The sequence below is a fragment of the Procambarus clarkii genome, chromosome 82, assembly GCF_040958095.1.
Source record: "Procambarus clarkii isolate CNS0578487 chromosome 82, FALCON_Pclarkii_2.0, whole genome shotgun sequence".
Classification (NCBI taxonomy): domain Eukaryota; kingdom Metazoa; phylum Arthropoda; class Malacostraca; order Decapoda; family Cambaridae; genus Procambarus; species Procambarus clarkii.
The window spans coordinates 1,898,138-1,925,866 of NC_091231.1; the positions used below are offsets into that span (position 1 = coordinate 1,898,138).

Sequence of the window (27,729 nt, forward strand, 5' to 3'; positions counted from 1 at the left end):
ACACACACACACACTACTGGTGGGTGAGAGGGGTCAACCACCCACACTAGCGCCAACTATGGAACAGGTCGACAAAGAAATCGTTATTATTGCAAACTTCACCTCGAAGTTGCCAGCTAAGTGTCGGTGTCTGCGAGTGCCAGTAGAGTCGGACAACTCCCACACCAATACACTCTACACACCCAAAGTCTACCCCCATTTTTCGGTGTATATTCATTACTAGCAGGCACCCGTAGTCTCCTGAGACTGATGGATGCCTGCTACTACTACTACTGTTACTACTACTGTTACTACTTTAATACTACTGTTTATTGAGAGTATACTTAACTCAGAAGTGTGATCAGGATTAAAGATTACTTGCTGGTTGGTCAATAGGCTATTGTAGTGGCCTTGATAACCCTCCAGAGGTTGATAGGCCTTGATAACCCTCCAGAGGTTGATAGGCCTTGATAACCCTCCAGAGGTTGATAGGCCTTGATAACCCTCCAGAGGTTGATAGGTCTTGATAACCCTCCAGAGGTTGATAGGCCTTGATAGCCCTCCAGAGGTTGATAGGCCTTGATAACCCTCCAGAGGTTGATAGGCCTTGATAACCCTCCAGAGGTTGATAGGCCTTGATAACCCTCCAGAGGTTGATAGGCTTTGATAACCCTCCAGAGGTTGATAGGTCTTAATAACCCTCCAGAGGTTGGTAGGCCTTAATAACCCTCCAGAGGTTGATAGGCCTTGATAACCCTCCAGAGGTTGATAGGTCTTAATAACCCTCCAGAGGTTGATAGGTCTTGATAACCCTCCAGAGGTTGATAGGCCTTGATAACCCTCCAGAGGTTGATAGGCCTTGATAACCCTCCAGAGGTTGATAGGCCTTAATAACCCTCCAGAGGTTGATAGGCCTTAATAACCTTCCAGAGATTGATAGGCCTTAATAACCCTCCAGAGGTTGATAGGCCTTGATAACCCTCCAGAGGTTGATAGGCCTTGATAACCCTCCAGAGGTTGATAGGTCTTAATAACCCTCCAGAGGTTGATAGGTCTTAATAACCCTCCAGAGGTTGATAGGCCTTGACAACCCTCCAGAGGTTGATAGGCCTTAATAACCCTCCAGAGGTTGATAGGTCTTAATAACCCTCCAGAGGTTGATAGGTCTTGATAACCCTCCAGAGGTTGATAGGCCTTGATAACCCTCCAGAGGTTGATAGGCCTTGATAACCCTCCAGAGGTTGATAGGTCTTAATAACCCTCCAGAGGTTGGTAGGCCTTAATAACCCTCCAGAGGTTGATAGGCCTTGATAACCCTCCAGAGGTTGATAGGTCTTAATAACCCTCCAGAGGTTGATAGGCCTTGATAACCCTCCAGAGGTTGATAGGCCTTGATAACCCTCCAGAGGTTGATAGGCCTTGATAACCCTCCAGAGGTTGATAGGTCTTAATAACCCTCCAGAGGTTGATAGGCCTTGATAACCCTCCAGAGGTTGGTAGGCCTTAATAACCCTCCAGAGGTTGATAGGCCTTGATAACCCTCCAGAGGTTGATAGGCCTTGATAACCCTCCAGAGGTTGGTAGGCCTTAATAACCCTCCAGAGGTTGATAGGCCTTGATAACCCTCCAGAGGTTGATAGGCCTTGATAACCCTCCAGAGGTTGATAGGCCTTAATAACCCTCCAGAGATTGATAGGCCTTAATAGCCCTCCAGAGGTTGATAGGCCTTAATAACCTTACAGAGGTTGATAGGCCTTGATAACCCTCCAGAGGTTGATAGGCCTTGATAACCCTCCAGAGGTTGATAGGCCTTGATAACCCTCCAGAGGTTGATAGGCCTTAATAACCCTCCAGAGGTTGATAGGTCTTAATAACCCTCCAGAGGTTGATAGGCCTTAATAACCCTCCAGAGGTTGATAGGCCTTAATAACCCTCCAGAGGTTGATAGGCCTTAATAAGAATCCAGAGATTGATAGACCCGAAGCATGTCAATCAAACCAGTCATCAATCTTTCCCCCCCCCCACCCCCCTCTCAGCCTTTTTCTTTGACATCTCAAGACGTGATTCCAAGGTTGTTCCATAGTCTCAGCTGTTGATATAGCTATCAGGAGGCACCCCCTAAGAGGTGAGGGGGGTGGGGGCGCTCACCCCCGCTCCTACACCCTCCCCCCACCCACACCCTCCCCACCCTATTAGAGCCCAATATATTCCACCAGGAGTGAGCCAAATCACTGTGATCTCTTGCTGCTGATGATGTACATTAGTTCTGAATAATTACACAATCTGTGTAATTATATGTTATTTAATCTTGATTTTCATGTTATTTGCGTGAGTTTTATTTTTCTGTGGCGATGGGCGGCCTGCCTTCACCAGCTGGTGATGGCTGCCTTCACCAGCTGGTGATGGCTGCCTTCACCAGCTGGTGATGGCTGCCTTCACCAGCTGGTGATGGTTGCCTTTACTAGCTGGTGATGGCTGCCTTCACCAGCTGGTGATGGCTGCCTTCACCAGCTGGTGATGGCTGCCTTCACCAGCTGGTGATGGTTGCCTTTACTAGCTGGTGATGGCTGCCTTCACCAGCTGGTGATGGCTGCCTTCACCAGCTGGTGATGGCTGCCTTCACCAGCTGGTGATGGCTGCCTTCACCAGCTGGTGATGGTTGCCTTTACTAGCTGGTGATGGCTGCCTTCACCAGCTGGTGATGGCTGCCTTCACCAGCTGGTGATGGTTGCCTTTACTAGCTGGTGAAGGCAGTCTTGGGAGATAATAATGAAACTGATTTATTATGATAATTTATAGCCATAAGAATAGGTATTAGAGCCAAAGTATACAAGAACTACGACACCATACACCAGCCACAGTATACACCAACCACAGTATACACCAGCCACAGTATACACCAGCAACAGTATACACCAGCCACAGTATACACCAGCCACAGTATACACCAGCCACAGTATACACCAGCCACAGTATACACCAGCCACAGTATACACCAGCCACAGTATACACCAACCACAGTATACACCAACCACAGTATACACCAGCCACAGTATACACCAGCAACAGTATACACCAACCACAGTATACACCAGCCACAGTATACACCAGCCACAGTATACACCAGCCACAGTATACACCAGCCACAGTATACACCAGCCACAGTATACACCAGCCACAGTATACACCAGCCACAGTATACACCAGCCACAGTATACACCAGCCACAGTATACACCAGCCACAGTATACAACAACAACAGTATACAACAACCACAGTATACACCAGCCACAGTATACACCAGCCACAGTATACACCAACCACAGTATACACCAGCCACAGTATACAACAACAACAGCATACAACAAATACAGTAAAGTGCAGCACATGAGAGTAAATCTTAGTTAGTGTTGTATTTCTGGCCATTTTTGTACACACAGAGCCACAATGATTCATGTTTTATGAAGTAAATTGTTTATTTTCTAGACATAACATGAGCCATGGGGCTGGGGAAGGGTCAACACCTGTCGATAGACACGTCAGCCACTGCAAAACTGACACCTGTAGAAACACATGCTGCAGATATATTGGTTTACCTGCGGTGGTGAAGTGTCACTAGACACAACATGTGAACTGTGAAGCTGTTTACCACCTCGGGTCAGTCACCCCGGCGCCCGGCCCGGCATGTCCTTCCCTGGGAGAGGGTATTGTGGCGGACTGTTTCTGGTGTGTGGTGTGTCCCCTCGCTGCTGGCCACCATGACCGCCTGGGGAACTGTTATAACATACTGCTACATACACACACATATACTTCACATACACACACATCACGGTGTGTGTGTGTGTACAATAATATTCTGAGGCTTGACTAGCATAGTGCTGAAAGTCCCAGAGTAAGTAGTATCAGTAGGCATCTATCAGTCTCAGGAGACTATGGAGTTGCGCTCTGATGTCGGCCTGGTCTGGAGTGGTCTCACCAGGGCGCAAAGCCAGGGTAGGTTCATTCGGGGAGAGAAGCTGTTACCCAAGCAGCTTACCCATAGTAAATAACCCCATGTTAAGTACCCTGGGAGGCAGAAGCAAGTGGTCTTACAAGATATAGTACATTTCACACACATCATATAAGGACATTTTTCATTTACAGAGGAGAGGAAAGCACTGTTTATCAGATCGTCAGGAGAGTCTGATGGAATTACCTACTTTTACCCTTCGCTAAAATCTTTCGTTTGATAATATATTTCAAGGTGTGAAGACAGTAGCGGTGGGTCCCTGTGTAGGACTGTGGCGGGACCCGTGTAGCACAGTCACCATGCAGGTCCACATGCCACAGCTGGTCGTGATCAATACTGCTGGCTGAACCTCTACTACGACTCTATGGATCGCTGTGTGAACTTGAGCAACATCATTAGGCAGCTCACTTAGGTTAACTCTTGAACTCCTGCAGGAGTGGGACTCCTGGAAGCCCCCAATGGGTGATGGCCTCCTGGAAGCCCCCAATGGGTGATGGCCTCCTGGAAGCCCCCAATGGATGATGGCCTCCTGGAAGCCCCCAATGGGTGATGGCCTCCTGGAAGCCCCCAATGGGTGATGGCCTCCTGGAAGCCCCTGACGGGTGATGGCCTCCTGGAAGCCCCTGACGGGTGATAGCCTCCTGGAAGCCCCCGTCGGGTGATGGACTCCTGGAAGCCCCCGACGGGTGATGGCCTCCTGGAAGCCCCCAATGGGTGATGGCCTCCTGGAAGCCCCCAATGGGTGATGGCCTCCTGGAAGCCCCTGACGGGTGATGGCCTCCTGGAAGCCCCTGACGGGTGATGGCCTCCTGGAAGCCCCCAATGGGTGATGGCCTCCTGGAAGCCCCCAATGGGTGATGGCCTCCTGGAAGCCCCCAATGGGTGATGGCCTCCTGGAAGCCCCCAATGGGTGATGGCCTCCTGGAAGCCCCCAATGGGTGATGGCCTCCTGGAAGCCCCCAGTGGGTGATGGCCTCCTGGAAGCCCCCAATGGGTGATGGACTCCTGGAAGCCCCCAATGGGTGATGGACTCCTGGAAGCCCCCAATGGGTGATGGCCTCCTGGAAGCCCCCAATGGGTGATGGCCTCCTGGAAGCCCCCAATGGGTGATGGCCTCCTGGAAGCCCCCAATGGGTGATGGCCTCCTGGAAGCCCCCAATGGGTGATGGCCTCCTGGAAGCCCCCAATGGGTGATGGCCTCCTGGAAGCCCCCAATGGGTGATGGCCTCCTGGAAGCCCCCAATGGGTGATGGCCTCCTGGAAGCCCCCAATGGGTGATGGCCTCCTGGAAGCCCCCAATGGGTGATGGCGTCCTGGAAGCCCCCAATGGGTGATGGCGTCCTGGAAGCCCCCAATGGGTGATGGCGTCCTGGAAGCCCCCAATGGGTGATGGCGTCCTGGAAGCCCCCAATGGGTGATGGCGTCCTGGAAGCCCCCAATGGGTGATGGCCTCCTGGAAGCCCCCAGTGGGTGATGGCCTCCTGGAAGCCCCCAATGGGTGATGGCGTCCTGGAAGCCCCCAATGGGTGATGGCCTCCTGGAAGCCCCCAATGGGTGATGGCCTCCTGGAAGCCCCCAATGGGTGATGGCCTCCTGGAAGCCCCCAATGGGTGATGGCGTCCTGGAAGCCCCCAATGGGTGATGGCGTCCTGGAAGCCCCCAATGGGTGATGGCGTCCTGGAAGCCCCCAATGGGTGATGGCGTCCTGGAAGCCCCCAATGGGTGATGGCGTCCTGGAAGCCCCCAATGGGTGATGGCCTCCTGGAAGCCCCCAGTGGGTGATGGCCTCCTGGAAGCCCCCAATGGGTGATGGCGTCCTGGAAGCCCCCAATGGGTGATGGCCTCCTGGAAGCCCCCAATGGGTGATGGCCTCCTGGAAGCCCCCAATGGGTGATGGCCTCCTGGAAGCCCCCAATGGGTGATGGCCTCCTGGAAGCCATCAGGAGGCCATCACTGAAGGAGTGGGGGGGAGGGGGTTTTGTTGGGGGTTCTCCCCCTGACCCGTTGTTGTTGTTGTTGTTGTTGTTGTTGTTGTTGTTGTTGTTTTAGATTTATCTACTCAGAAGGAAGTGTCCATGTAGCACGGGCTATGGTGAGCCCGTAAATATACCCTGAGCCGTCTACTCCCTCCACTAAGTACCTCCAGGCAGTACTGTAACTAGGTCACTACCTCCCTCCCTTCCCTCTCACCTTACCCTTGTCTCACTAACACACTTCCCTTCACTCTTTTTACTGCTTCCATCCCCTCTCTCACCCTCCTTCACTCTCTCTCACTCTCCCTCACTCTCTCACCCCCCCTCACTCTCTCATTTACACCTTCCTCTAGGTCTACCCCCTGCCCACCATTCATCTACCCCCCCTCACACACTTATCTCCCCCCTCCCCCCCCACTCCCTCCCCCCCCCCCCCACTCTCACCCCTCCTTCACTAGATCAAGTAGGCTGTAGTTACATTCTTTCTTTACATTACAGTGTCAAACTATGGGAGGATGAGTGCCAACCTGTGTCAGACATGTGGCACTCTACCTGTGTCAGACACGTGGCACTCTACCTGTGTCAGACACGTGGCACTCTACCTGTGTCAGACATACATGACACCACTGAGGTACCTGGGGTACACCACCTGCAGACCTCGGGTACACTAAGGGAGCAGACGTGCCTCTTCCCCTGATCTAGGTAAGAAAATGATCAGAGGAACAGCACTAATCCAACAGAACTATACAGTCCTTGGGAGGGATGAGTGGTAAGGACTGTGAGAGGCAAGAACTAACAGGTATATCCATGGCCAGTCAGAACCACCAGTCTATACGTAGTCAATCGTTGCAAACATTCCGGTCCTCCCTGCCCTGCGTGTTTGTAAATGGCTTGTTTAATGTGTGTAAAAAACCTGCCTAGAAGGTTGTAAGGTTGCCAGAGTGTTTGCATGTGTATAAGTGAGTCTCAGGAAGGTTTCTGGAAGGTGAGAATATAGACAGAGAGAAACAGGACAAAGAAGAGATTGAGACGCTAGGTGGTGCTGGTCTCACGTCAGCGACAGGGAATCGATCGCCGGCTCGCTCTGCTCTCGTCAACATAACCTAATCTGATCCGGCTACGTTTAGTTAACCCCCTTGTTGACGCAGTTCCTCCGACCTTCCGACACACTGAGTGGGGCAATTCCTACAGGGCAAAACACCCGCTCCTTGTATCACAGTTTAATCAACGTTGAGTAGCATTTAATTCACGTTGATTCATTATTGTATAAACGTCATTTTAGATTAGTTTAAGACAGGATAGGTAAAGCTAGGACAGGATATAGACTTGGTTAAGTTAGGCTAGGACAGGATATAGACTTGGTTAAGTTAGGCTAGCACAGGATATACACTTGGTTAAGTTAGGCTAGGACAGAATATAGACTTGGTTAAGTTAGGCTAGCACAGAATATAGACTTGGTTAAGTTAGGCTAGGACAGGATATACACTTGGTTAAGTTAGGCTAGGACAGGATATACACTTGGTTAAGTTAGGCTAGGACAGGATATACACTTGGTTAAGTTAGGCTAGGACAGGATATACACTTGGTTAAGTTAGGCTTGCACAGGATATACACTTGGTTAAGTTAGGCTAGGACAGAATATAGACTTGGTTAAGTGAGGCTAGGACAGGATATTTTAGGCTAGTGCTGTATAGGCTAGGTGAGATTAGGTGTCTAATTCAAATAGGTTGGGTTACGTTAGGTTAGGTTAGGAGAGGATAGGTTAGACTAGGTTACGATAGGGCTAGAAGAGAATAGGTTACGTGACAGTTCTGTTTCCCACAATGCATAAGACTTAAGTTGTTTGCAGCGCTGCCAGATGTACACACTATCCTCGCTGGCTATCACTGTTATGTGCTGGATAGTGAGCTTAGGTTAGGTTATAATCCTACATAATCTTGCATCTAAATCAGGGCAATCCCCCATCCGGCTCTCCAAATGGCGAAACCCCCTCTGGGTCACCCCAAACACCACAATACTCCTCTGAGTCTGCCCAAACAGCACGATACCCCTCTGAGTCTGCCCAATGAGTGCCCAAATACCACACCATCGCCCATCGGTTCTAATATATAAACTATTTTGAGTTAAATACTTAGTTTCCTGTATTGCTCCACGCAGTTATGGATCAAAGTTATCACTAAATTGGATCTTTGAAGAGTTTACCATCATTGACATGACGAAAATCAGGACAGAAGTCTCTTTACGTGGGTGGGATGAAGTTAGGGCCACCTCCAGTAAGCTCCAGGAACTGTTTCTCTTCCCCTGGAATTCTATTTTCCTGGAATTCTGGAAATACGAACTTTTACCCATTTGAGCTGAACTCTTCATGGAGACGAGATCTCTCTCTTGCTTTCTCTCTTTCCTGAATAACACTTGACTCATATTGGTGTCTCCCATGTACACCTGACTCATCTGCCGCTCCCTCGCCCACCTGTCTCTCCCACGGCTACCTCACCCTCACCTCACCCTCACTCATGTGGTGGGTCAGGTGTGAGGTGAACATATTTCCTTTTTAAAGTTGCTTCAGGCCGTCTTAACTTTGCATTCATGGCGTGAGTGAGTGACTGGAAGTCCAGGACCTCATTAATGAGGTACTGGGCAAAATGTTCTGAACCCCTCACACACTCGCCACTGTCTGAATCTCACAACCTTGAGGCCCACCACGCCCCTGAGGGCCCACCACGTCCTGAGGCCCACCACGCCCTCAGGGTCCACCAAGACCCAGCACCTCTCGTCAAGCCGGCGCCGGACACCATCTTCCCGCCCGAAGAACCTTTAGCCACAAATCGTTTACAATCTATCAACATCCCCGTGACCCCGGGCGAGACGTCGTAACAATGCGGGCCGTTGAATAGGAATGCCTGACGACAGTATCGAGACCCTGTAGTGGGCTAGATCGCGTCCCGTGATCCGGAGTCCTATCATTGAGGTATTCTTGGGCGGCCGATACGTAATCTGGTTAATAATGAAGCTACCCGTTTTCTATTTCGGTGATACGTGGAAGGTCAAGGGGGGGGGGTTAGTTATTTCTGATGCAGCATTTATTTTCTCATCGATTGTTTACCAGGCTGAGCTAGACCTTTTCCTTCACTCAGGTTGGTACAGGAGCAGACGACTGCTGACTCCTGTTAGCAGGCTGAGAGCTTTCCCTTCCCATAGCTCATGGTAAGCCTTACCCTACTAGTTTTACACACAGGAGGGTACAGGAGCAGACGACTGCTGACTCCTGTTAGCAGGCTGAGAGCTTTCCCTTCCCATAGCTCATGGTAAGCCTTACCCTACTAGTTTTACACACAGGAGGGTACAGGAGCAGACTACTGCTGACTCCTGTTAGCAGGCTGAGAGCTTTCCCTTCCCATAGCTCATGGTAAGCCTTACCCTACTAGTTTTACACACAGGAGGGTACAGAAGCAGACGACTGCTGACTCCTGTTGGCAGGCTGAGAGCTTTCCCTTCCCATAGCTCATGGTAAGCCTTACCCTACTAGTTTTACACACAGGAGGGTACTGGAGCAGACGACTGCTGACTCCTGTTAGCAGGCTGAGAGCTTTCCCTTCCCATAGCTCATGGTAAGCCTTACCTTACTAGTTTTACACACAGGAGGGTACAGGAGCAGACGACTGCTGACTCCTGTTAGCAGGCTGAGAGCTTTCCCTTCCCATAGCTCATGGTAAGCCTTACCCTACTAGTTTTACACACAGGAGGGTACAGGAGCAGACGACTGCTGACTCCTGTTAGCAGGCTGAGAGCTTTCCCTTCCCATAGCTCATGGTAAGCCTTATCCTACTAGTTTTACACAGGAGGGTACAGGAGCAGACGACTGCTGACTCCTGTTAGCAGGCTGAGAGCTTTCCCTTCCCATAGCTCATGGTAAGCCTTACCTTACTAGTTTTACACACAGGTGGGTACAGGAGCAGACGACTGCTGACTCCTGTTAGCAGGCTGAGAGCTTTCCCTTCCCATAGCTCATGGTAAGCCTTACCCTACTAGTTTTACACACAGGAAGGTACAGGAGCAGACGACTGCTGACTCCTGTTAGCAGGCTGAGAGCTTTCCCTTCCCATAGCTCATGGTAAGCCTTACCCTACTAGTTTTACACACAGGAGGGTACAGGAGCAGACGACTGCTGACTCCTGTTAGCAGGCTGAGAGCTTTCCCTTCCCATAGCTCACGGTAAGCCTTACCCTACTAGTTTTACACACAGGAGGGTACAGGAGCAGACGACTGCTGACTCCTGTTAGCAGGCTGAGAGCTTTCCCTTCCCATAGCCCATGGTAAGCCTTACCCTACTAGTTTTACACACAGGTGGGTACAGGAGCAGACAACTGCTGACTCCTGTTAGCAGGCTGAGAGCTTTCCCTTCCCATAGCTCATGGTAAGCCTTACCCTACTAGTTTTACACACAGGAGGGTACAGGAGCACCCTACCAGACGACTGCTGACTCCTGTTAGCTGGCTGAGAGCTTTCCCTTCCCATAGCTCATGGTAAGCCTTACCCTACTAGTTTTACAAACAGGTGGGTACAGGAGCAGACGACTGCTGACTCCTGTTAGCTGGCTGAGAGCTTTCCCTTCCCATAGCTCATGGTAAGCCTTACCCTACTAGTTTTACACACAGGTGGGTACAGGAGCAGACGACTGCTGACTCCTGTTAGCAGGCTGAGAGCTTTCCCTTCCCATAGCTCATGGTAAGCCTTACCCTACTAGTTTTGCACACAGGAGGGTACAGGAGCACCCTACCAGACGACTGCTGACTCCTGTTAGCTGGCTGAGAGCTTTCCCTTCCCATAGCTCATGGTAAGCCTTACCTTACTAGTTTTACACACAGGAGGGTACAGGAGCAGACGACTGCTGACTCCTGTTAGCAGGCTGAGAGCTTTCCCTTCCCATAGCTCATGGTAAGCCTTACCTTACTAGTTTTACACACAGGAGGGTACAGGAGCAGACGACTGCTGACTCCTGTTAGCAGGCTGAGAGCTTTCCCTTCCCATAGCTCATGGTAAGCCTTACCCTACTAGTTTTACACACAGGTGGGTACAGGAGCAGACGACTGCTGACTCCTGTTAGCTGGCTGAGAGCTTTCCCTTCCCATAGCTCATGGTAAGCCTTACCCTACTAGTTTTACACACAGGAGGGTACAGGAGCAGACGACTGCTGACTCCTGTTAGCTGGCTGAGAGCTTTCCCTTCCCATAGCTCATGGTAAGCCTTACCCTACTAGTTTTCCCTGGAACACGACCCGCCAATTGGTTTACAATCTAGAGGACAATTACTGTTGGATAAACGGGGGCGACGAGTTAAGGATTGGTGCCTAGTCAGTCGTCCATAGCAATGTATGGAGCCCGACATGACCGGCAGGCGCGGGGCGGGTGCCACCACCTCAGCAGCGACATCTATGATGCAATTGTTAAGCTGCCAGACTTTCATGCCCCGTCAAGCTGCCAGACTTTCATGCCCCGTCAAGCTGCCAGACTTTCATGCCCCGTCAAGCTACCAGACTTTCATGCCCCGTCAAGCTGCCAGACTTTCATGCCCCGTCAAGCTGCTAGACTTTCATGCCCCGTCAAGCTGCCAGACTTTCATGCCCCGTCAAGCTGCCAGACTTTCATGCCCCGTCAAGCTGCCAGACTTTCATGCACAATTTCGAGGAATTTCAAAAGATCTTCTGAATTAAAGATGATTATAAATACATAATTATAGAGAGTATCGGTTAGCGTTCTGCTCGACCAGGAAGAATGAGTTACAACCGACCTATAATGCGGGTAATTGTCTCATTAGTGGACCACATCCACGCGATCCTTGCCAATTATATCACTAAACTATTAAATCATTTACTTAATAAAACGTTAATTTATTGAATTAATTAATGTTCATAATAGTCGATGTCTGTCTGTCAGTTCAAGGCTTTTCTTCACCCAACTTTTCAAGACGACACTTGGGTGGTATATGACTGTCATAGACCGGTCGAGGGTGCCCGCATTGCCTCCCTTTAAGAAATATCGGCCCCTGACAATGACCCCCTCCCGGCGACTTTTATTAAGTGTGATATCGGGATTTTTTCTCCGAGTTTGTGAGCAGTTTTTCAGCTTTTAGTGATATATTTCCCCAGAGACAAACCCGGGCATTGCCGCTGGCTGGCTGGCTGGCAGGCTGGCAGGCAGGCTGGCAGGCAGGCTGGCAGGCAGGCAGGACGGCTGGGAGGCAGGCTGACACTGCTATAGAAGCACCAGGGTCACTATCTATGTCTGAGGCAGTACTATGGCACCTGAGGACAGGTTGCTGCCAACCCCTTCCTTCCCCTTCCTTCTCTTACCCTCTTATTCCTTCCCCTCGCCTTCCCTCTTGTCTTTCCTTCCTTGTCTTCCACCCCTCTCCCTCCCTCCCTCCTTCCTTGTCTTCCCCCTCTCCCTCCCTCCCTCCTTCCTTATCTTCCCCCTCTCTTCCTTCAGTTTATCAAACAAGAAGATTCACATTACCCAACCCCTTAAAGTTAGGTTATCTTGTGGATACAAAGTGGGTGAAACTTAAGATTAGTGTCTATATGTGACAAATAGTGTTGGTTTATTATTCTACACATATATTCTAGTGACTCTTACATAGTGAGAATCTCTCAGGTCGTGGCCAAGGCTGTGTCCGTCACTCACCACACATTCTGTAACTCCGCTGCTCAACTGTTGTTTCCATCTCGAATCTCCGTGAATATTTGTATCCAAGACGAACTACTGGCTATTACTGATGCTCTCCCGCAGACACCCTTCCCTTCCTCCGTAATGATACGTAATGATATAATACTGGGTTGCCAGTATTGTGCGTCTCCTGGCAACCTCTAAATGTGAAATATATTATACGTGTTGGCTGCCATATATGTTGTCTAGGCAAGAAATCATCAATTAGTTCTGCCAAATCTTCTTCAGCGTTCCCTCCTTCATGTGCCGAGGTCATTCTACTAAAACTTATCTTCTATAATACACGTGTTCTTCACGTCCTAAATATTTCTACCCAGATGTTCCTCCATTTTGGTCGAGGTCTGTTGGACTGTGTATTAGTCCAACAGAATAATATTCAGTCCAACTGTAATATATTGGACTCTTAATATTAGACCAGCGTCATTTGAATGTAAGTCTGTCTGAATAGTTTCTGCGAAGCTCAGTTTTGATTCCTGGATGACATTACATTTGATATTTTCTCTTGGTATATATTGTTGCTCCTCTCCTCTACTAATCTGTCATGCTACCTGGTGCTTTGGGAATATTACAGTGTGTGTGTGTGTGTGTGTGTGTGTGTGTGTGTGTGTGTGTGTGTGTGATATTACCAGCATGTTCTACAGTGGGTGGTGTGTACATGGGCAGATATAGACCCTCTCCAGTACACCGTTCCAGTTGTGGTAGAGACGAAGAAGACAGTCACTGTGCTCCTTCACCACACTTTGTCATAATAATGAACAGTCTTCCTGGAAGAAGAGGGGGGGGGGAGGGGGGGAGAGGAAGAGGTGGGGAGGGAACGTCAGTTGCATGCTGGGAAATTAGTGGTGGGGAAGAGATTTGTGGGTGGGGGTGATAATGAAAGGTTGTGGTGATGGGGAATGAAATCCGGGTGTTGTGAGGGAGAGTGATGATAGTGTGTGATGGGGCGGGGAGGGGGGGAATACATGGTGTTAATGGCGTTAATGGTAGGGGTAGATGACATGTGAAGACTGGGAGACAGAGAGTGAGGTAGGGAGACAGATCTGTGGTCTAGTACTTGACGTGTTTAAGACGCTAGACGGGTTGAGGCATAAACCGTGCATGTGTGGTCCACACACTGTCACTCCTGTTGTCTCAGCTCTACACCCGTCTCTTATATAGTTAATGTTGGTCTTTCTTCTTTATTAACCTCCCCAATTTGTTATGTTCTTCATTTGTCTTCCTTCATTTGTTTTGTCATGTTCTCCATTTGTTCTCTGTTTTTGGTTGATCCCATAAGCTGGTCATGGTACAGTGTGTGCTTTTAAAGGGTGGAGAGACGCGAGTTCAATCCCACCATATTACCAGAACACATCGTCCATGTTATGTGATCTACTCTACGGCCGCTGGACAACAAGGTGATGGTAGTCTGCTTTTCTCAATTATGTTTTTCTCTTCCTTGAAGACATAAATATGTTCTTATAATAACGTGTCCTTTTGTTTTCAGAGTACACCTTCGAGAAAGCCATCGGCAGAGGTTCTCAAGGCAACTACAACGTCTACATTGTTGTCCTCGGAAGCTGCGTCATCTCCCAGGGGTTCACTCACCAAGGGATTCCTGGATATTGTGTGGTACAACCACAAGGGCGGGGACACTGGGGGGGCAGAGGCCCCCGGCGTGGGCTCCCAGCACCGACCAGCCTCCGTGTGAGGATCCGTCACCAGAGACCCGAGCAGCGTGTAGAAACAGCCGTCTCTGAGTGCCCGAGTGAGGACAGGTTTTGAGCCCGGCCATAAGTGTGTAAAGGGGCAATAATAGCGGTCACTAACAAGGGTCTCATAACACTGGAAGAGCCTCGTGACGGCCTGCAGCTCCCTGGTGTGTGTGTAGGTCCCTCCCACACACAGAGAGAGGCTGTCAGCGGCACGGTGACATAGTGGTGTGGGACGAGAGACCTTCTACAGTAGTCCGGATGAGTGGTCACGCCCCCGCAGCCCTCACCACCACCACCACCAGCACCAGCAGCAGCGTCACAGCCTTGGCGGGAGTGTAGCACCAGACAAGATGGCCGCCACGCGTCAACTCTCTCTGCTAGAGAGGAAGAAAAAGCAATGGGAGGAAGAGAGAGGTAAGGCAGCCACCGTCTCATATATCACTCACTTTGATATCCTTTTTAATGTGCAATATTATGTTTACAGGTCATTGATAGACGGAGATGACATGAATAAGGTAACGCTGTACCCCAGTGACAGTGTCACCGTACTATACTGTACGAACCTACACTATTCCACTTAACGTGTTCACGCCCGTTATTACTAGTCTATAAAAGTGTACGTTAGTGGAAGTGAGGGACATGATGCAAATAGAAAATCTTGTTCTATGTCATTCTATTGGAAAGTTTTATTTTTTGTCTCGTTTATTCCGTGTGTGATTGGTGGAGAGTATGAATGATGTTGTTCCAGGGTATTCTTTGTGGCAAGCTTAGGATGTTTGTGATTGGTAGAACGTCTCAGACATGTGCCTGACCCCCAGACCGTGAAGCGCCACGCCGGCCAGGACGCCAGCGGCTGGTCACCACCCTTTCTCGGCAATTTGTCATTATTTAGAATTGAAATGTTCATAAATTCTTATATATATATATGTGTGTGTAAGAGGTACCACCTTTGTGCAGGTGTAGGGACCCACAGCCTCGTCGAAGAGAATATAGAGTATTCAGAGAAGACCTTCCTGATTCTCTTTGAACACTTGAATATTTTCTCCTACCATTTCTTCTTTCTCAATATTTTATTATTCTTCATTTTTTAATATATATATATTTTGTTACTAGATTTTTTATTGATAAGAAAACGGAGAAAGAGGTGTTACCAAGTCCAAGGAGGACGGCGCGGTGCTCCTGCAGGGTTACCAAGGCCCTGTATCTCAGGTCCTCTCACCCGGTGCCCGCCCCTCTCCACGGAGTGGGAGGGGGGGGAACGAGGGGGGAGGGGTTGGAAGAGCGGACATGAGAAGGGTGGAGGTGAGGAAGAAAGGAAGAGGTCTAGAGAAGAGGGTTGAGAGTCCTTAGACACGAAAGAATGTTGAACTGGTGGAAGGTGGGGGAGAGGTGGTGTTCAGAACGGGTGTGAGGTAAGGGAAGAGATGAGAGGGACGCAGAGGAAGAAGGAGTGAAAGAGAGGTGACAATGAAGGTGTTTGCATGGGTGGTCTTAGCGCCCCAAGACAGTTCATCGCTGTACACACGTGTGTGGAGACACAGCCTGTGGTGGCCGCTGTAGTGGAGACTGTGGTGGCTGCTGTGGTGGTCACTGTGGTGGCCGCTGTGGTGGCTCACGCTCCTCCTGCTGGTTAAAAATTCATGGGTTAAGGAGGTGCGTGTGTCTGCCTGGGAGTGTGCGCTGGCACGTCTTGTGGCGGGCTTTCCAGACGTCACCTCACGGAAGCTAAACCAATTTTAATGTACCCAATGATATTAAGGTATATGTAGCTGCTGGGGGAGGATGTGGTGTAGGAGGTGCGGCTTTAACAAGGCCACTTTAATATAGACAAGACTTGGTCAACACACCGTAACACAAGAGGCACCGGAGAGGAGGGAAAGGTCATAGTTCAGGGGTGAGTGGCTGTTGCCCCGGTGGCCGGTAGTTCACGCCCACCCAATTTGCCATCCCCACCGAGGCCTCCGTATTAGAGTGGTCTCCACATTGTGTCTGGGATAACATTACACGAACCTCCATTAAACAAGAACTGTGGTAAAATATTTACTCAGGCAGACCAGAGTACACACATAGATCACACTAACGTCATGCATCAAATGAACAAATCCACAAGGGCCGTGACGAGGATTCGAACCTGCGTCCGGGAGCATCCCTGACACTGCCTTAATCGACTGAGCTACGACAGGGAAAAGGGTTGATTCGAACGCAGGTTTGAATCCTTGTCACGGCCCTTGTGGATTTGTTCATTAGACCAGAGTATTCCAGGCAAATAATGCACAAGGCAGATGTGTCCCCAACACTACAACGGGTTGTCCAGCCACTTGGGCTGGACGGTAGAGCCACGGTCTCGCTCCATGCAGGTCGGCGTTCAATCCCCGACCGTCCAAGTTGTTGGGCACCATTCCTTCCCTCCGACCCTCCCCAAATCCTTATCCTGACCCCTTCCCAGTGATATATTGTCGAAATGGCTTGGCCCTTTCCCCTGATAATTCCCTTCCTGGTTGATACCTGGTTGATGGGGTTCTGGGAGTTCTTCTACTCCCCAAGCCCGGCCCGAGGCCAGGCTCGACTTGTGAGAGTTTGGTCCACCAGGCTGTTGCTTGGAGCGGCCCGCAGGGCCACGTACCCACCACAGCCCGGCTGATCCGGAACTTCTCTTAGAAAACCGTCCAGTTTTCTCTTGAAGATGTCCACGGTTGTTCCGGCAATATTTCTTATGCTCGCTGGGAGGACGTTGAACAACCGCGGACCCCTGATGTTTATACAGTGCTCTCTGATTGTGCCTATGGCACCTCTGCTCTTCACAGGTTCAATCTTGCATTTTCTTCCATATCGTTCACTCCAGTACGTTGTTATTTTACTGTGTAGATTTGGGACCTGACCCTCCAGTATTTTCCAGGTGTATATTATTTGGTATCTCTCTCGTCTCCTTTCTAGAGAGTACATTTGGAGAGCTTTGAGACGATCCCAATAATTTAGGTGTTTTATCTCGTCTATGCGTGCCGTATATGTTCTCTGTATTCCCTCTATTTCAGCAATCTCTCCTGCTCTGAAGGGGGAAGTGAGTACTGAGCAGTACTCGAGACGGGACAGCACAAGTGACTTGAAGAGTACAACCATTGTGATGGGATCCCTGGATTTGAAAGTTCTCGTAATCCATCCTATCATTTTTCTGGCTGACGCAATATTTGCTTGGTTATGCTCCCTAAACGTTAGATCGTCGGACATCATTATTCCCAAATCCTTGACATGCTGTTTTCCTACTATGGGAAGATTCGATTGTGTTTTGTACCCTGTATTATGTTTCAGATCCTCATTTTTGCCGTACCTGAGTACCTGAAATTTATCACTGTTAAACATCATGTTATTTTCTGCTGCCCAATCAAAAACTTTGTTGACATCTGCTTGTAGTTTTTCAATGTCTTCAGCAGAGGTAATTTTCATGCTGATTTTTGTGTCATCTGCAAAGGACGACACGAAGCTGTGGCGTGTATTTTTGTCTATATCAGATATGAGAATAAGGAACAGTAGCGGTGCAAGGACTGTACCTTGAGGTACAGAGCTTTTAACATCGCTTGGACTCGATTTTATCTGATTGACTGTTACTCTTTGTGTTCTGTTCGACAGGAAATTGAGTATCCAGCGTCCTACTTTTCCCGTTATTCCCATTGACCTCATTTTGTGAGCTATCACCCCATGGTCACATTTGTCGAACGCCTTTGCAAAGTCTGTGTATACAACATCTGCATTTTGCTTTTCTTCTAGGGCTTCTGTGATTTTGTCATAGTGGTTGAGTAACTGTGACAGACAGGATCTTCCCGCTCTAAATCCATGTTGTCCTGGATTGTGCAATTCATTGTTTTCCATAAAACTAGAAATTTGATTCCTAATCACTCTTTCAAACACTTTTATTATGTGTGATGTTAGTGCAACTGGCCTATAATTTTTTGCCAAGGCTTTACTTCCCCCTTGTGCAACGGAGCTATATCTACAGATTTAAGTGCTGCTGGTATCTCCCCTGTATCCAGGCTCTTTCTCCATATTACGCTGAGTGCTCTCGCTACTGGTACTTTACATTTCTTTATGAATATTGAAGTCCATGAGTCAGGCCCAGGAGCTGAGTGCATAGGCATATTGTCACTTTCTCTGTCAAAGTCTTCCGAGTTTGTGGTAATATCCGTTATATTATCTGCAGCTTGGATGTCATTCATAAAGAAGCTGTCTGGGTCATCAACTTTCATGTTGTTTATTGGTGTGCTAAACATAGCCTCATACTGGCTTCTTAGAATTTCACTAATCTCTTTGTTGTCCTCTGTGTACGTACCTTCATTTGTAATTAACGGTCCAATACTGGTCGAGGTTTTGGATTTTGATTTTGCGTATGTGAAAAAATATTTCGGATTTTTCCTTATCTCTTGTATAGCTTTCTGTTCCAATTCCATTTCCTCACACTCATATGATCGCTTCAACGTTTGTTCTATTTCCTCAATCTCCCTGCTTAGGCTTGTTTTCCTTGCTTGTGATAGTTGTGTCTGCCGAAGCATTTCCGTTATTTTTTTCCTTCTCCTGTACAGTCGTCTCCGTTCTCTTTCTAGAGTGGTCCTCTTTCTGCCCCTCCTCACAGGTACGTGCTTCAAGCAGACCTTGTAAGCTTCAGCTGTCAGTTGAGCTATTCCCTGTGTGGGAGTTTTGTCGCTTAAGACCGTCTCCCATTGAATGGTTGCAAGGTCTACATTTATTTTTTCCCAGTCAATCCTCTTATTGTTGAAATTGAATTGATTGAATATTCCTTCTCGCTTGTTGGGTCTCTTAGACCTACTACCGTTATTTATGCTAGTTCGCACTTCAATGAGCTTATGGTCTGAGTATGAAGTATCTGAGATTGTGATATCCCTGATTAGTTCATCATTGTTTGTGAATAACAAGTCTAGTGTGTTTTCGTTCCTAGTTGGTTCTGTAATCTGTTGATTGAGCGAGAATTTGTCACAGAATCTCAAAAGTTCTCTAACCTGTGGTTGGTTATTTCCCGGGTCATTCCCTGCTATGATATTTGTGTTTGCCGTTCTCCATCTTAGACTCGGTAAATTGAAATCTCCAAGGAAGATAATATCTGGAGCTGGGTTTGCTAGGTTGTCAAGTATGTTCTCTATTTTGTGCATCTGTTCTGTGAATTCCTCAATCGTTGTATCTGGCGGTTTATATATTAGAATAATAATTAGGTTTAGTTTCTCTACCTTCATTCCAAGTACCTCTACCACCTCATTAGTTGAATTTAATAGTTCTGTGCATACCAGGTCTTCTTTAATATACAGACCTACTCCTCCATTTGACCTAGTTTTTCTATCACATCTATATAGATTATAATTTGGAATCCAGATTTCACCATCCATGTAATCTTTTGTATGAGTTTCCGTGAATGCCCCAAATATTGAGTTTGACTCTAATAGAAGGCCATTTATGAACTTAACTTTATTTCTTGACTTTGGCTTTAAACCTTGAATGTTTGCAAATATGAATGATTGTCCATATTGTGTGTCACTTCTGGAAGGTTTTGGTAGTTCTCCCTCCTCTCTACCCTGACCCAGGGTGTGTTGTTGTGGCAATGGTTTGTCCAGTTTTGGAAGTGATACTGGGGAGTGTGGTAGTCTCTGAGTTTCCCTCTCCAACGGGTCCTGGTAAAGTAGACTAAAGCCAGGGCCCAGGAGTCATCAAGCATTTACGAAACTTGTACATCTTCTCCATCATGGCGGCTTTGTTTACATATATTAAACAGTGTATGAGCTGTGGAGCAGCACTACGAGGTTATTAATAACAATTAAATGGGTAGGTAAATGTAACAGCCCCATAAGTGCAATAATGTACTATGTATCAGTCAGGTCAGGAATGGTCAGGAAAAGTACTTATTACACTTAGTATTAAAACGTACTGTCAATTCAGAGGATGGGTTGGCTGCTACTGTCAGTCTAGTGAGTATGTGTATATCTTCATGAATGTGTGATCTGTCCAACATACAGAGATGTGTATATCTTCATGAATGTGTGATCTGTCCAACATACAGAGATGTGTATGACACATTCTGTTACCGCGTAACATAATAGAAGTAGTATCCCTTGATTGTTTCAAGCGTAGGTTACACATGTATATGAATGAGATTGGATGGTTATAAATAGGAGCTGCCTCGTATGGGGCCAATAGGCCTTCTGTAGTAATAATATATATTATATTATGCTATTATAATAATATATAATATAATAATTATAGTAATAAATACTGATTTGTATTTATTTTTTCTACAGAGCAGTAAAGCTAATTATTTAGAACATTGTGTAATGTGATAATTAATTGTGTCTACCAGTTTGGGTTCCAGTACACACCTGGGGTAGTGTTCCAGCACACACCTGGGTGGTGTTCCAGTACACACCTGGGGTAGTGTTCCAGCACACACCTGGGGTAGTGTTCCAGCACACACCTGGGTGGTGTTCCAGTACACACCTGGGGTAGTGTTCCAGCACACACCTGGGTGGTGTTCCAGCACACACCTGGGGTGGTGTTCCAGCACACACCTGGGTGGTGTTCCAGCACACACCTGGGTGGTGTTCCAGCACACACCTGGGTGGTGTTCCAGCACACACCTGGGGTGGTGGTGTTCCAGCACACACCTGGGTGGTGTTCCAGTACACACCTGGGGTGGTGGTGTTCCAGCACACACCTGGGTGGTGTTCCAGCACACACCTGGGGTGGTGTTCCAGCACACACCTGGGGTGGTGTTCCAGCACACACCTGGGTGGTGTTCCAGCACACACCTGGGGTGGTGTTCCAGCACACACCTGGGTGGTGTTCCAGCACACACCTGGGTGGTGTTCCAGCACACACCTGGGGTGGTGTTCCAGCACACACCTGGGGTGGTGGTGTTCCAGCACACACCTGGGTGGTGTTCCAGCACACACCTGGGTGGTGTTCCAGCACACACCTGGGGTGGTGTTCCAGCACACACCTGGGGTGGTGGTGTTCCAGCACACACCTGGGTGGTGTTCCAGCACACACCTGGGGTGGTGTTCCAGCACACACCTGGGTGGTGTTCCAGCACACACCTGGGGTAGTGTTCCAGCACACACCTGGGGTGGTGTTCCAGCACACACCTGGGGTGGTGGTGTTCCAGCACACACCTGGGTGGTGTTCCAGCACACACCTGGGGTGGTGTTCCAGCACACACCTGGGGTGGTGTTCCAGCACACACCTGGGTGGTGTTCCAGCGCACACCTGGGGTGGTGTTCCAGCACACACCTGGGTGGTGTTCCAGCACACACCTGGGGTGGTGTTCCAGCACACACCTGGGGTGGTGGTGTTCCAGCACACACCTGGGGTGGTGTTCCAGCACACACCTGGGGTGGTGTTCCAGCACACACCTGGGGTGGTGTTCCAGCACACACCTGGGTGGTGTTCCAGCACACACCTGGGGTGGTGTTCCAGCACACACCTGGGTGGTGTTCCAGCACACACCTGGGGTGGTGTTCCAGCACACACCTGGGTGGTGTTCCAGCACACACCTGGGGTGGTGTTCCAGCACACACCTGGCTGGTGTTCCAGCACACACCTGGGTGGTGTGAGGTCAGGTGTGGAGGGAAGGTAGTGAAGAACACCGTCAATACACAGTTGTTAGTTATGCAATATGCAGGTGGTAAGGAGGGGAGGGGGGGGGCAGGGGTCTATTGTAATCACTTCCGCAACGGCTCCAGACCCCAGCTGTCACTCACTCCCCCTCCACAGTCTGTCACTCACTCCCCCCCCCCACAGTCTGTCACTCCCCCCCCCCCCCACAGTCTGTCACTCCCCCCCCCCCCACAGTCTGTCACTCCCCCCCCCCCACAGTCTGTCACTCAAACATCACCAACATGGACTTGTTCACTTGATTCACTTAATTCTAATACTCATCAGACGAAGGAAACTGCAAAAGACCTATTGACTCATACGAGGCAGCTCCTATTGGTACCCAGGAGGCAGCTCCTATTGGTACCCAGGAGGCAGCTCCTATTGGTACCCAGGAGGCAGCTCCTATTGGTACACAGGAGGCAGCTCCTATTGGTACCCAGGAGGCAGCTCCTATTGGTACCCAGGAGGCAGGTCCTATTGGTACACAGGAGGCAGCTCCTATTGGTACCCAGGAGGCAGCTCCTATTGGTACCCAGGAGGCAGGTCCTATTGGTACCCAGGAGGCAGCTCCTATTGGTACCCAGGAGGCAGCTCCTATTGGTACCCAGGAGGCAGCTCCTATTGGTACCCAGGAGGCAGGTCCTATTGGTACACAGGAGGCAGCTCCTATTGGTACCCAGGAGGCAGCTCCTATTGGTACCCAGGAGGCAGGTCCTATTGGTACCCAGGAGGCAGCTCCTATTGGTACCCAGGAGGCAGGTCCTATTGGTACCCAGGAGGCAGCTCCTATTGGTACCCAGGAGGCAGGTCCTATTGGTACCCAGGAGGCAGCTCCTATTGGTACCCAGGAGGCAGCTCCTATTGGTACCCAGGAGGCAGGTCCTATTGGTACCCAGGAGGCAGCTCCTATTGGTACCCAGGAGGCAGGTCCTATTGGTACCCAGGAGGCAGCTCCTATTGGTACCCAGGAGGCAGCTCCTATTGGTACCCAGGAGGCAGGTCCTATTGGTACCCAGGAGGCAGCTCCTATTGGTACCCAGGAGGCAGCTCCTATTGGTACCCAGGAGGCAGGTCCTATTGGTACCCAGGAGGCAGCTCCTATTGGTACCCAGGAGGCAGGTCCTATTGGTACCCAGGAGGCAGGTCCTATTGGTACCCAGGAGGCAGGTCCTATTGGTACCCAGGAGGCAGCTCCTATTGGTACCCAGGAGGCAGGTCCTATTGGTACCCAGGAGGCAGCTCCTATTGGTACCCAGGAGGCAGGTCCTATTGGTACCCAGGAGGCAGGTCCTATTGGTACCCAGGAGGCAGCTCCTATTGGTACCCAGGAGGCAGGTCCTATTGGTACCCAGGAGGCAGCTCCTATTGGTACCCAGGAGGCAGGTCCTATTGGTACCCAGGAGGCAGGTCCTATTGGTACCCAGGAGGCAGGTCCTATTGGTACCCAGGAGGCAGCTCCTATTGGTACCCAGGAGGCAGGTCCTATTGGTACCCAGGAGGCAGCTCCTATTGGTACCCAGGAGGCAGCTCCTATTGGTACCCAGGAGGCAGGTCCTATTGGTACCCAGGAGGCAGCTCCTATTGGTACCCAGGAGGCAGGTCCTATTGGTACCCAGGAGGCAGCTCCTATTGGTACCCAGGAGGCAGCTCCTATTGGTACCCAGGAGGCAGGTCCTATTGGTACCCAGGAGGCAGCTCCTATTGGTACCCAGGAGGCAGCTCCTATTGGTACCCAGGAGGCAGGTCCTATTGGTACCCAGGAGGCAGCTCCTATTGGTACCCAGGAGGCAGGTCCTATTGGTACCCAGGAGGCAGCTCCTATTGGTACCCAGGAGGCAGGTCCTATTGGTACCCAGGAGGCAGCTCCTATTGGTACCCAGGAGGCAGGTCCTATTGGTACCCAGGAGGCAGCTCCTATTGGTACCCAGGAGGCAGGTCCTATTGGTACCCAGGAGGCAGCTCCTATTGGTACCCAGGAGGCAGGTCCTATTGGTACCCAGGAGGCAGCTCCTATTGGTACCCAGGAGGCAGGTCCTATTGGTACCCAGGAGGCAGGTCCTATTGGTACCCAGGAGGCAGCTCCTATTGGTACCCAGGAGGCAGGTCCTATTGGTACCCAGGAGGCAGGTCCTATTGGTACCCAGGAGGCAGCTCCTATTGGTACCCAGGAGGCAGGTCCTATTGGTACCCAGGAGGCAGCTCCTATTGGTACCCAGGAGGCAGGTCCTATTGGTACCCAGGAGGCAGCTCCTATTGGTACCCAGGAGGCAGGTCCTATTGGTACCCAGGAGGCAGCTCCTATTGGTACCCAGGAGGCAGGTCCTATTGGTACCCAGGAGGCAGCTCCTATTGGTACCCAGGAGGCAGGTCCTATTGGTACCCAGGAGGCAGCTCCTATTGGTACCCAGGAGGCAGGTCCTATTGGTACCCAGGAGGCAGCTCCTATTGGTACCCAGGAGGCAGGTCCTATTGGTACCCAGGAGGCAGCTCCTATTGGTACCCAGGAGGCAGGTCCTATTGGTACTGTGACGGTAACGCGTTGGTGTTCGGCTGTTTAAGGCTAGGGGTATGGCCTCGTCACATAGTTATAAAAAAAAATAGAAAAAACTGGAACTTCGTCTGTGGTAAGGTAAGGAGAAGACTCACAAAACACAAGTAAACTTTAACAATGAAATTTTAATTACGTTAAATAAATCAAAACATGAAAATAATGCACAAACAAATTCTTATAATAAAATCAATCAATCAAAATAATAAGAATACTTAAATGACACAATGAAAAGTTACGTTAAGGCAAAATAACAAGAAGTGCAATACAAAAGGTAAGTGGGAGGTGCTGGAATATTGGCTTAAAGCCACCACCTCTCTCAGTACACGCTAACGTCTAGCTGGGAGGAGTGCTGGCTACGAAAGCACTGAACATTCTGAGGACTGATGTTGGGGCGACCCCAGACATCAGGTAGTATTGGGGGCGAGTGCAGGTGCAGCCAGACCGGCGACCAATCAGCGGAGCCGTAGCGATCAACGGGTAGTTTGGTGATTTGGGTCCGAACAGGTGGCTGGCTGCATACGTTATTGCTCACCCTGGCAAGCCTTGCTGGTGTTGTTGTCGTTGTTGGACATTTCTTCCATAGTCTTTTTATATAATTGTGAAGACGTAATTATGGAGGGAAGAGCAGGCTCAATCTCTTGAAGGAGATTATCGTCACAGTACCCAGGAGGCAGCTCCTATTGGTACCCAGGAGGCAGGTCCTATTGGTACCCAGGAGGCAGGTCCTATTGGTACCCAGGAGGCAGGTCCTATTGGTACCCAGGAGGCAGCTCCTATTGGTACCCAGGAGGCAGGTCCTATTGGTACCCAGGAGGCAGGTCCTATTGGTACCCAGGAGGCAGGTCCTATTGGTACCCAGGAGGCAGCTCCTATTGGTACCCAGGAGGCAGGTCCTATTGGTACCCAGGAGGCAGGTCCTATTGGTACCCAGGAGGCAGCTCCTATTGGTACCCAGGAGGCAGCTCCTATTGGTACCCAGGAGGCAGGTCCTATTGGTACCCAGGAGGCAGGTCCTATTGGTACCCAGGAGGCAGCTCCTATTGGTACCCAGGAGGCAGCTCCTATTGGTACCCAGGAGGCAGCTCCTATTGGTACCCAGGAGGCAGCTCCTATTGGTACCCAGGAGGCAGCTCCTATTGGTACCCAGGAGGCAGCTCCTATTGGTACCCAGGAGGCAGGTCCTATTGGTACCCAGGAGGCAGCTCCTATTGGTACCCAGGAGGCAGGTCCTATTGGTACCCAGGAGGCAGGTCCTATTGGTACCCAGGAGGCAGGTCCTATTGGTACCCAGGAGGCAGCTCCTATTGGTACCCAGGAGGCAGGTCCTATTGGTACCCAGGAGGCAGGTCCTATTGGTACCCAGGAGGCAGCTCCTATTGGTACCCAGGAGGCAGGTCCTATTGGTACCCAGGAGGCAGCTCCTATTGGTACCCAGGAGGCAGCTCCTATTGGTACCCAGGAGGCAGGTCCTATTGGTACCCAGGAGGCAGGTCCTATTGGTACCCAGGAGGCAGCTCCTATTGGTACCCAGGAGGCAGATCCTATTAGTACACAGGAGGCAGATCCTATTGGTACCCAGGAGGCAGGTCCTATTGGTACCCAGGAGGCAGCTCCTATTGGTACCCAGGAGGCAGGTCCTATTGGTACACAGGAGGCAGCTCCTATTGGTACCCAGGAGGCAGGTCCTATTGGTACCCAGGAGGCAGCTCCTATTGGTACCCAGGAGGCAGCTCCTATTGGTACCCAGGAGGCAGCTCCTATTGGTACCCAGGAGGCAGGTCCTATTGGTACCCAGGAGGCAGCTCCTATTGGTACCCAGGAGGCAGGTCCTATTGGTACACAGGAGGCAGCTCCTATTGGTACCCAGGAGGCAGGTCCTATTGGTACACAGGAGGCAGCTCCTATTGGTACCCAGGAGGCAGGTCCTATTGGTACCCAGGAGGCAGCTCCTATTGGTACCCAGGAGGCAGGTCCTATTGGTACCCAGGAGGCAGCTCCTATTGGTACCCAGGAGGCAGGTTCTATTGGTACCCAGGAGGCAGGTCCTATTGGTACCCAGGAGGCAGGTCCTATTGGTACACAGGAGGCAGCTCCTATTGGTACACAGGAGGCAGCTCCTATTGGTACCCAGGAGGCAGCTCCTATTGGTACCCAGGAGGCAGATCCTATTAGTACACAGGAGGCAGATCCTATTAGTACACAGGAGGCAGATCCTATTAGTACACAGGAGGCAGATCCTATTAGTACACAGGAGGCAGATCCTATTAGTACACAGGAGGCAGGTCTCCTGTGTACCAATTCTTCATTCATTCTCCTCTTCATTCGTCTTCAAACAGAAGGTTTCTAATTCCTGGGATTGATTTGGGATCTAATTTCAAAGGGGCCCCTGGCACCTGTTCACTATATGGTTTCAGACTGAAAGGTGGGGTTAGGAGCCGAGGTTCAGCTCCCGCTGGCACAGCTAGGTGAGGACAACACTCACACACACACACACACATGCACACTCACCACATGTGAGGAATAATTAGGTTATTGACTCAATCATTCACGTATGGTAGGTGTGTGCCCTACTTCCTCCCCGCTACCTCCTGGCGCTATCTTCTCCTTGTCCTGTGTACACACCTGCCTTACCACTCAGGGTCCACTAGTACACACCTGCCTCACCACCCGGGGACCACTAGTACACACCTGCCTCATGACGAGGGGACCACTAGTACACACCTGCCTCACCATTCGGGGTCCACTAGTACACACCTGCCTCACCACCCGGGGACCACTGGTACACACCTGCCTCACTACCCGGGGTCCACTAGTACACACCTGCCTCGCCACCCGGGGTCCACTAGTACACACCTGCCTCACCACCCGGGGACCACTAGTACACACCTGCCTCACCACCCGGGGACCACTAGTACACACCTGCCTCACCACCCCGGGGACCACTAGTACACACCTGCCTCACCACCCGGGGACCACTGGTACACACCTGCCTCACTACCCGGGGTCCACTAGTACACACCTGCCTCGCCACCCGGGGTCCACTAGTACACACCTGCCTCACCACCCGGGGACCACTAGTACACACCTGCCTCACCACCCGGGGACCACTAGTACACACCTGCCTCACCACCCGGGGACCACTAGTACACACCTGCCTC

At 50.3% G+C, this 27,729-nt stretch overlaps 2 protein-coding genes across 6 annotated transcripts in view; one reads left to right on the plus strand and one right to left on the minus strand.

The window, feature by feature from the left end:
• Positions 1–27,729, plus strand: part of LOC123764294 (uncharacterized) — a 114,193-nt gene that overhangs the window by 49,112 nt on the left and 37,352 nt on the right. For all 5 annotated transcript variants that reach the window (XM_069315780.1, XM_069315779.1, XM_069315782.1 and 2 more), the window contains exon 2: positions 14,166–14,787. In XM_069315780.1, coding sequence (XP_069171881.1) covers positions 14,724–14,787 — 64 coding nt within the window. In that variant the 5' untranslated portion in view covers positions 14,166–14,723. The remainder of the gene's footprint in view (positions 1–14,165; positions 14,788–27,729) is intronic.
• On the minus strand, positions 4,401–5,927 carry LOC123750335 (collagen alpha-1(III) chain-like). The gene has a single exon (XM_045732453.2). It carries the CDS (start codon positions 5,925–5,927, stop codon positions 4,401–4,403), a length of 1,527 nt encoding a protein of 508 aa, XP_045588409.2.

Bases quoted from the DNA above. Each gene is read 5' to 3' on its own strand.
- LOC123750335 (XM_045732453.2), bottom strand. From the start codon at position 5,927: ATGGCTTCCAGGAGGCCATCACCCATTGGGGGCTTCCAGGAGGCCATC.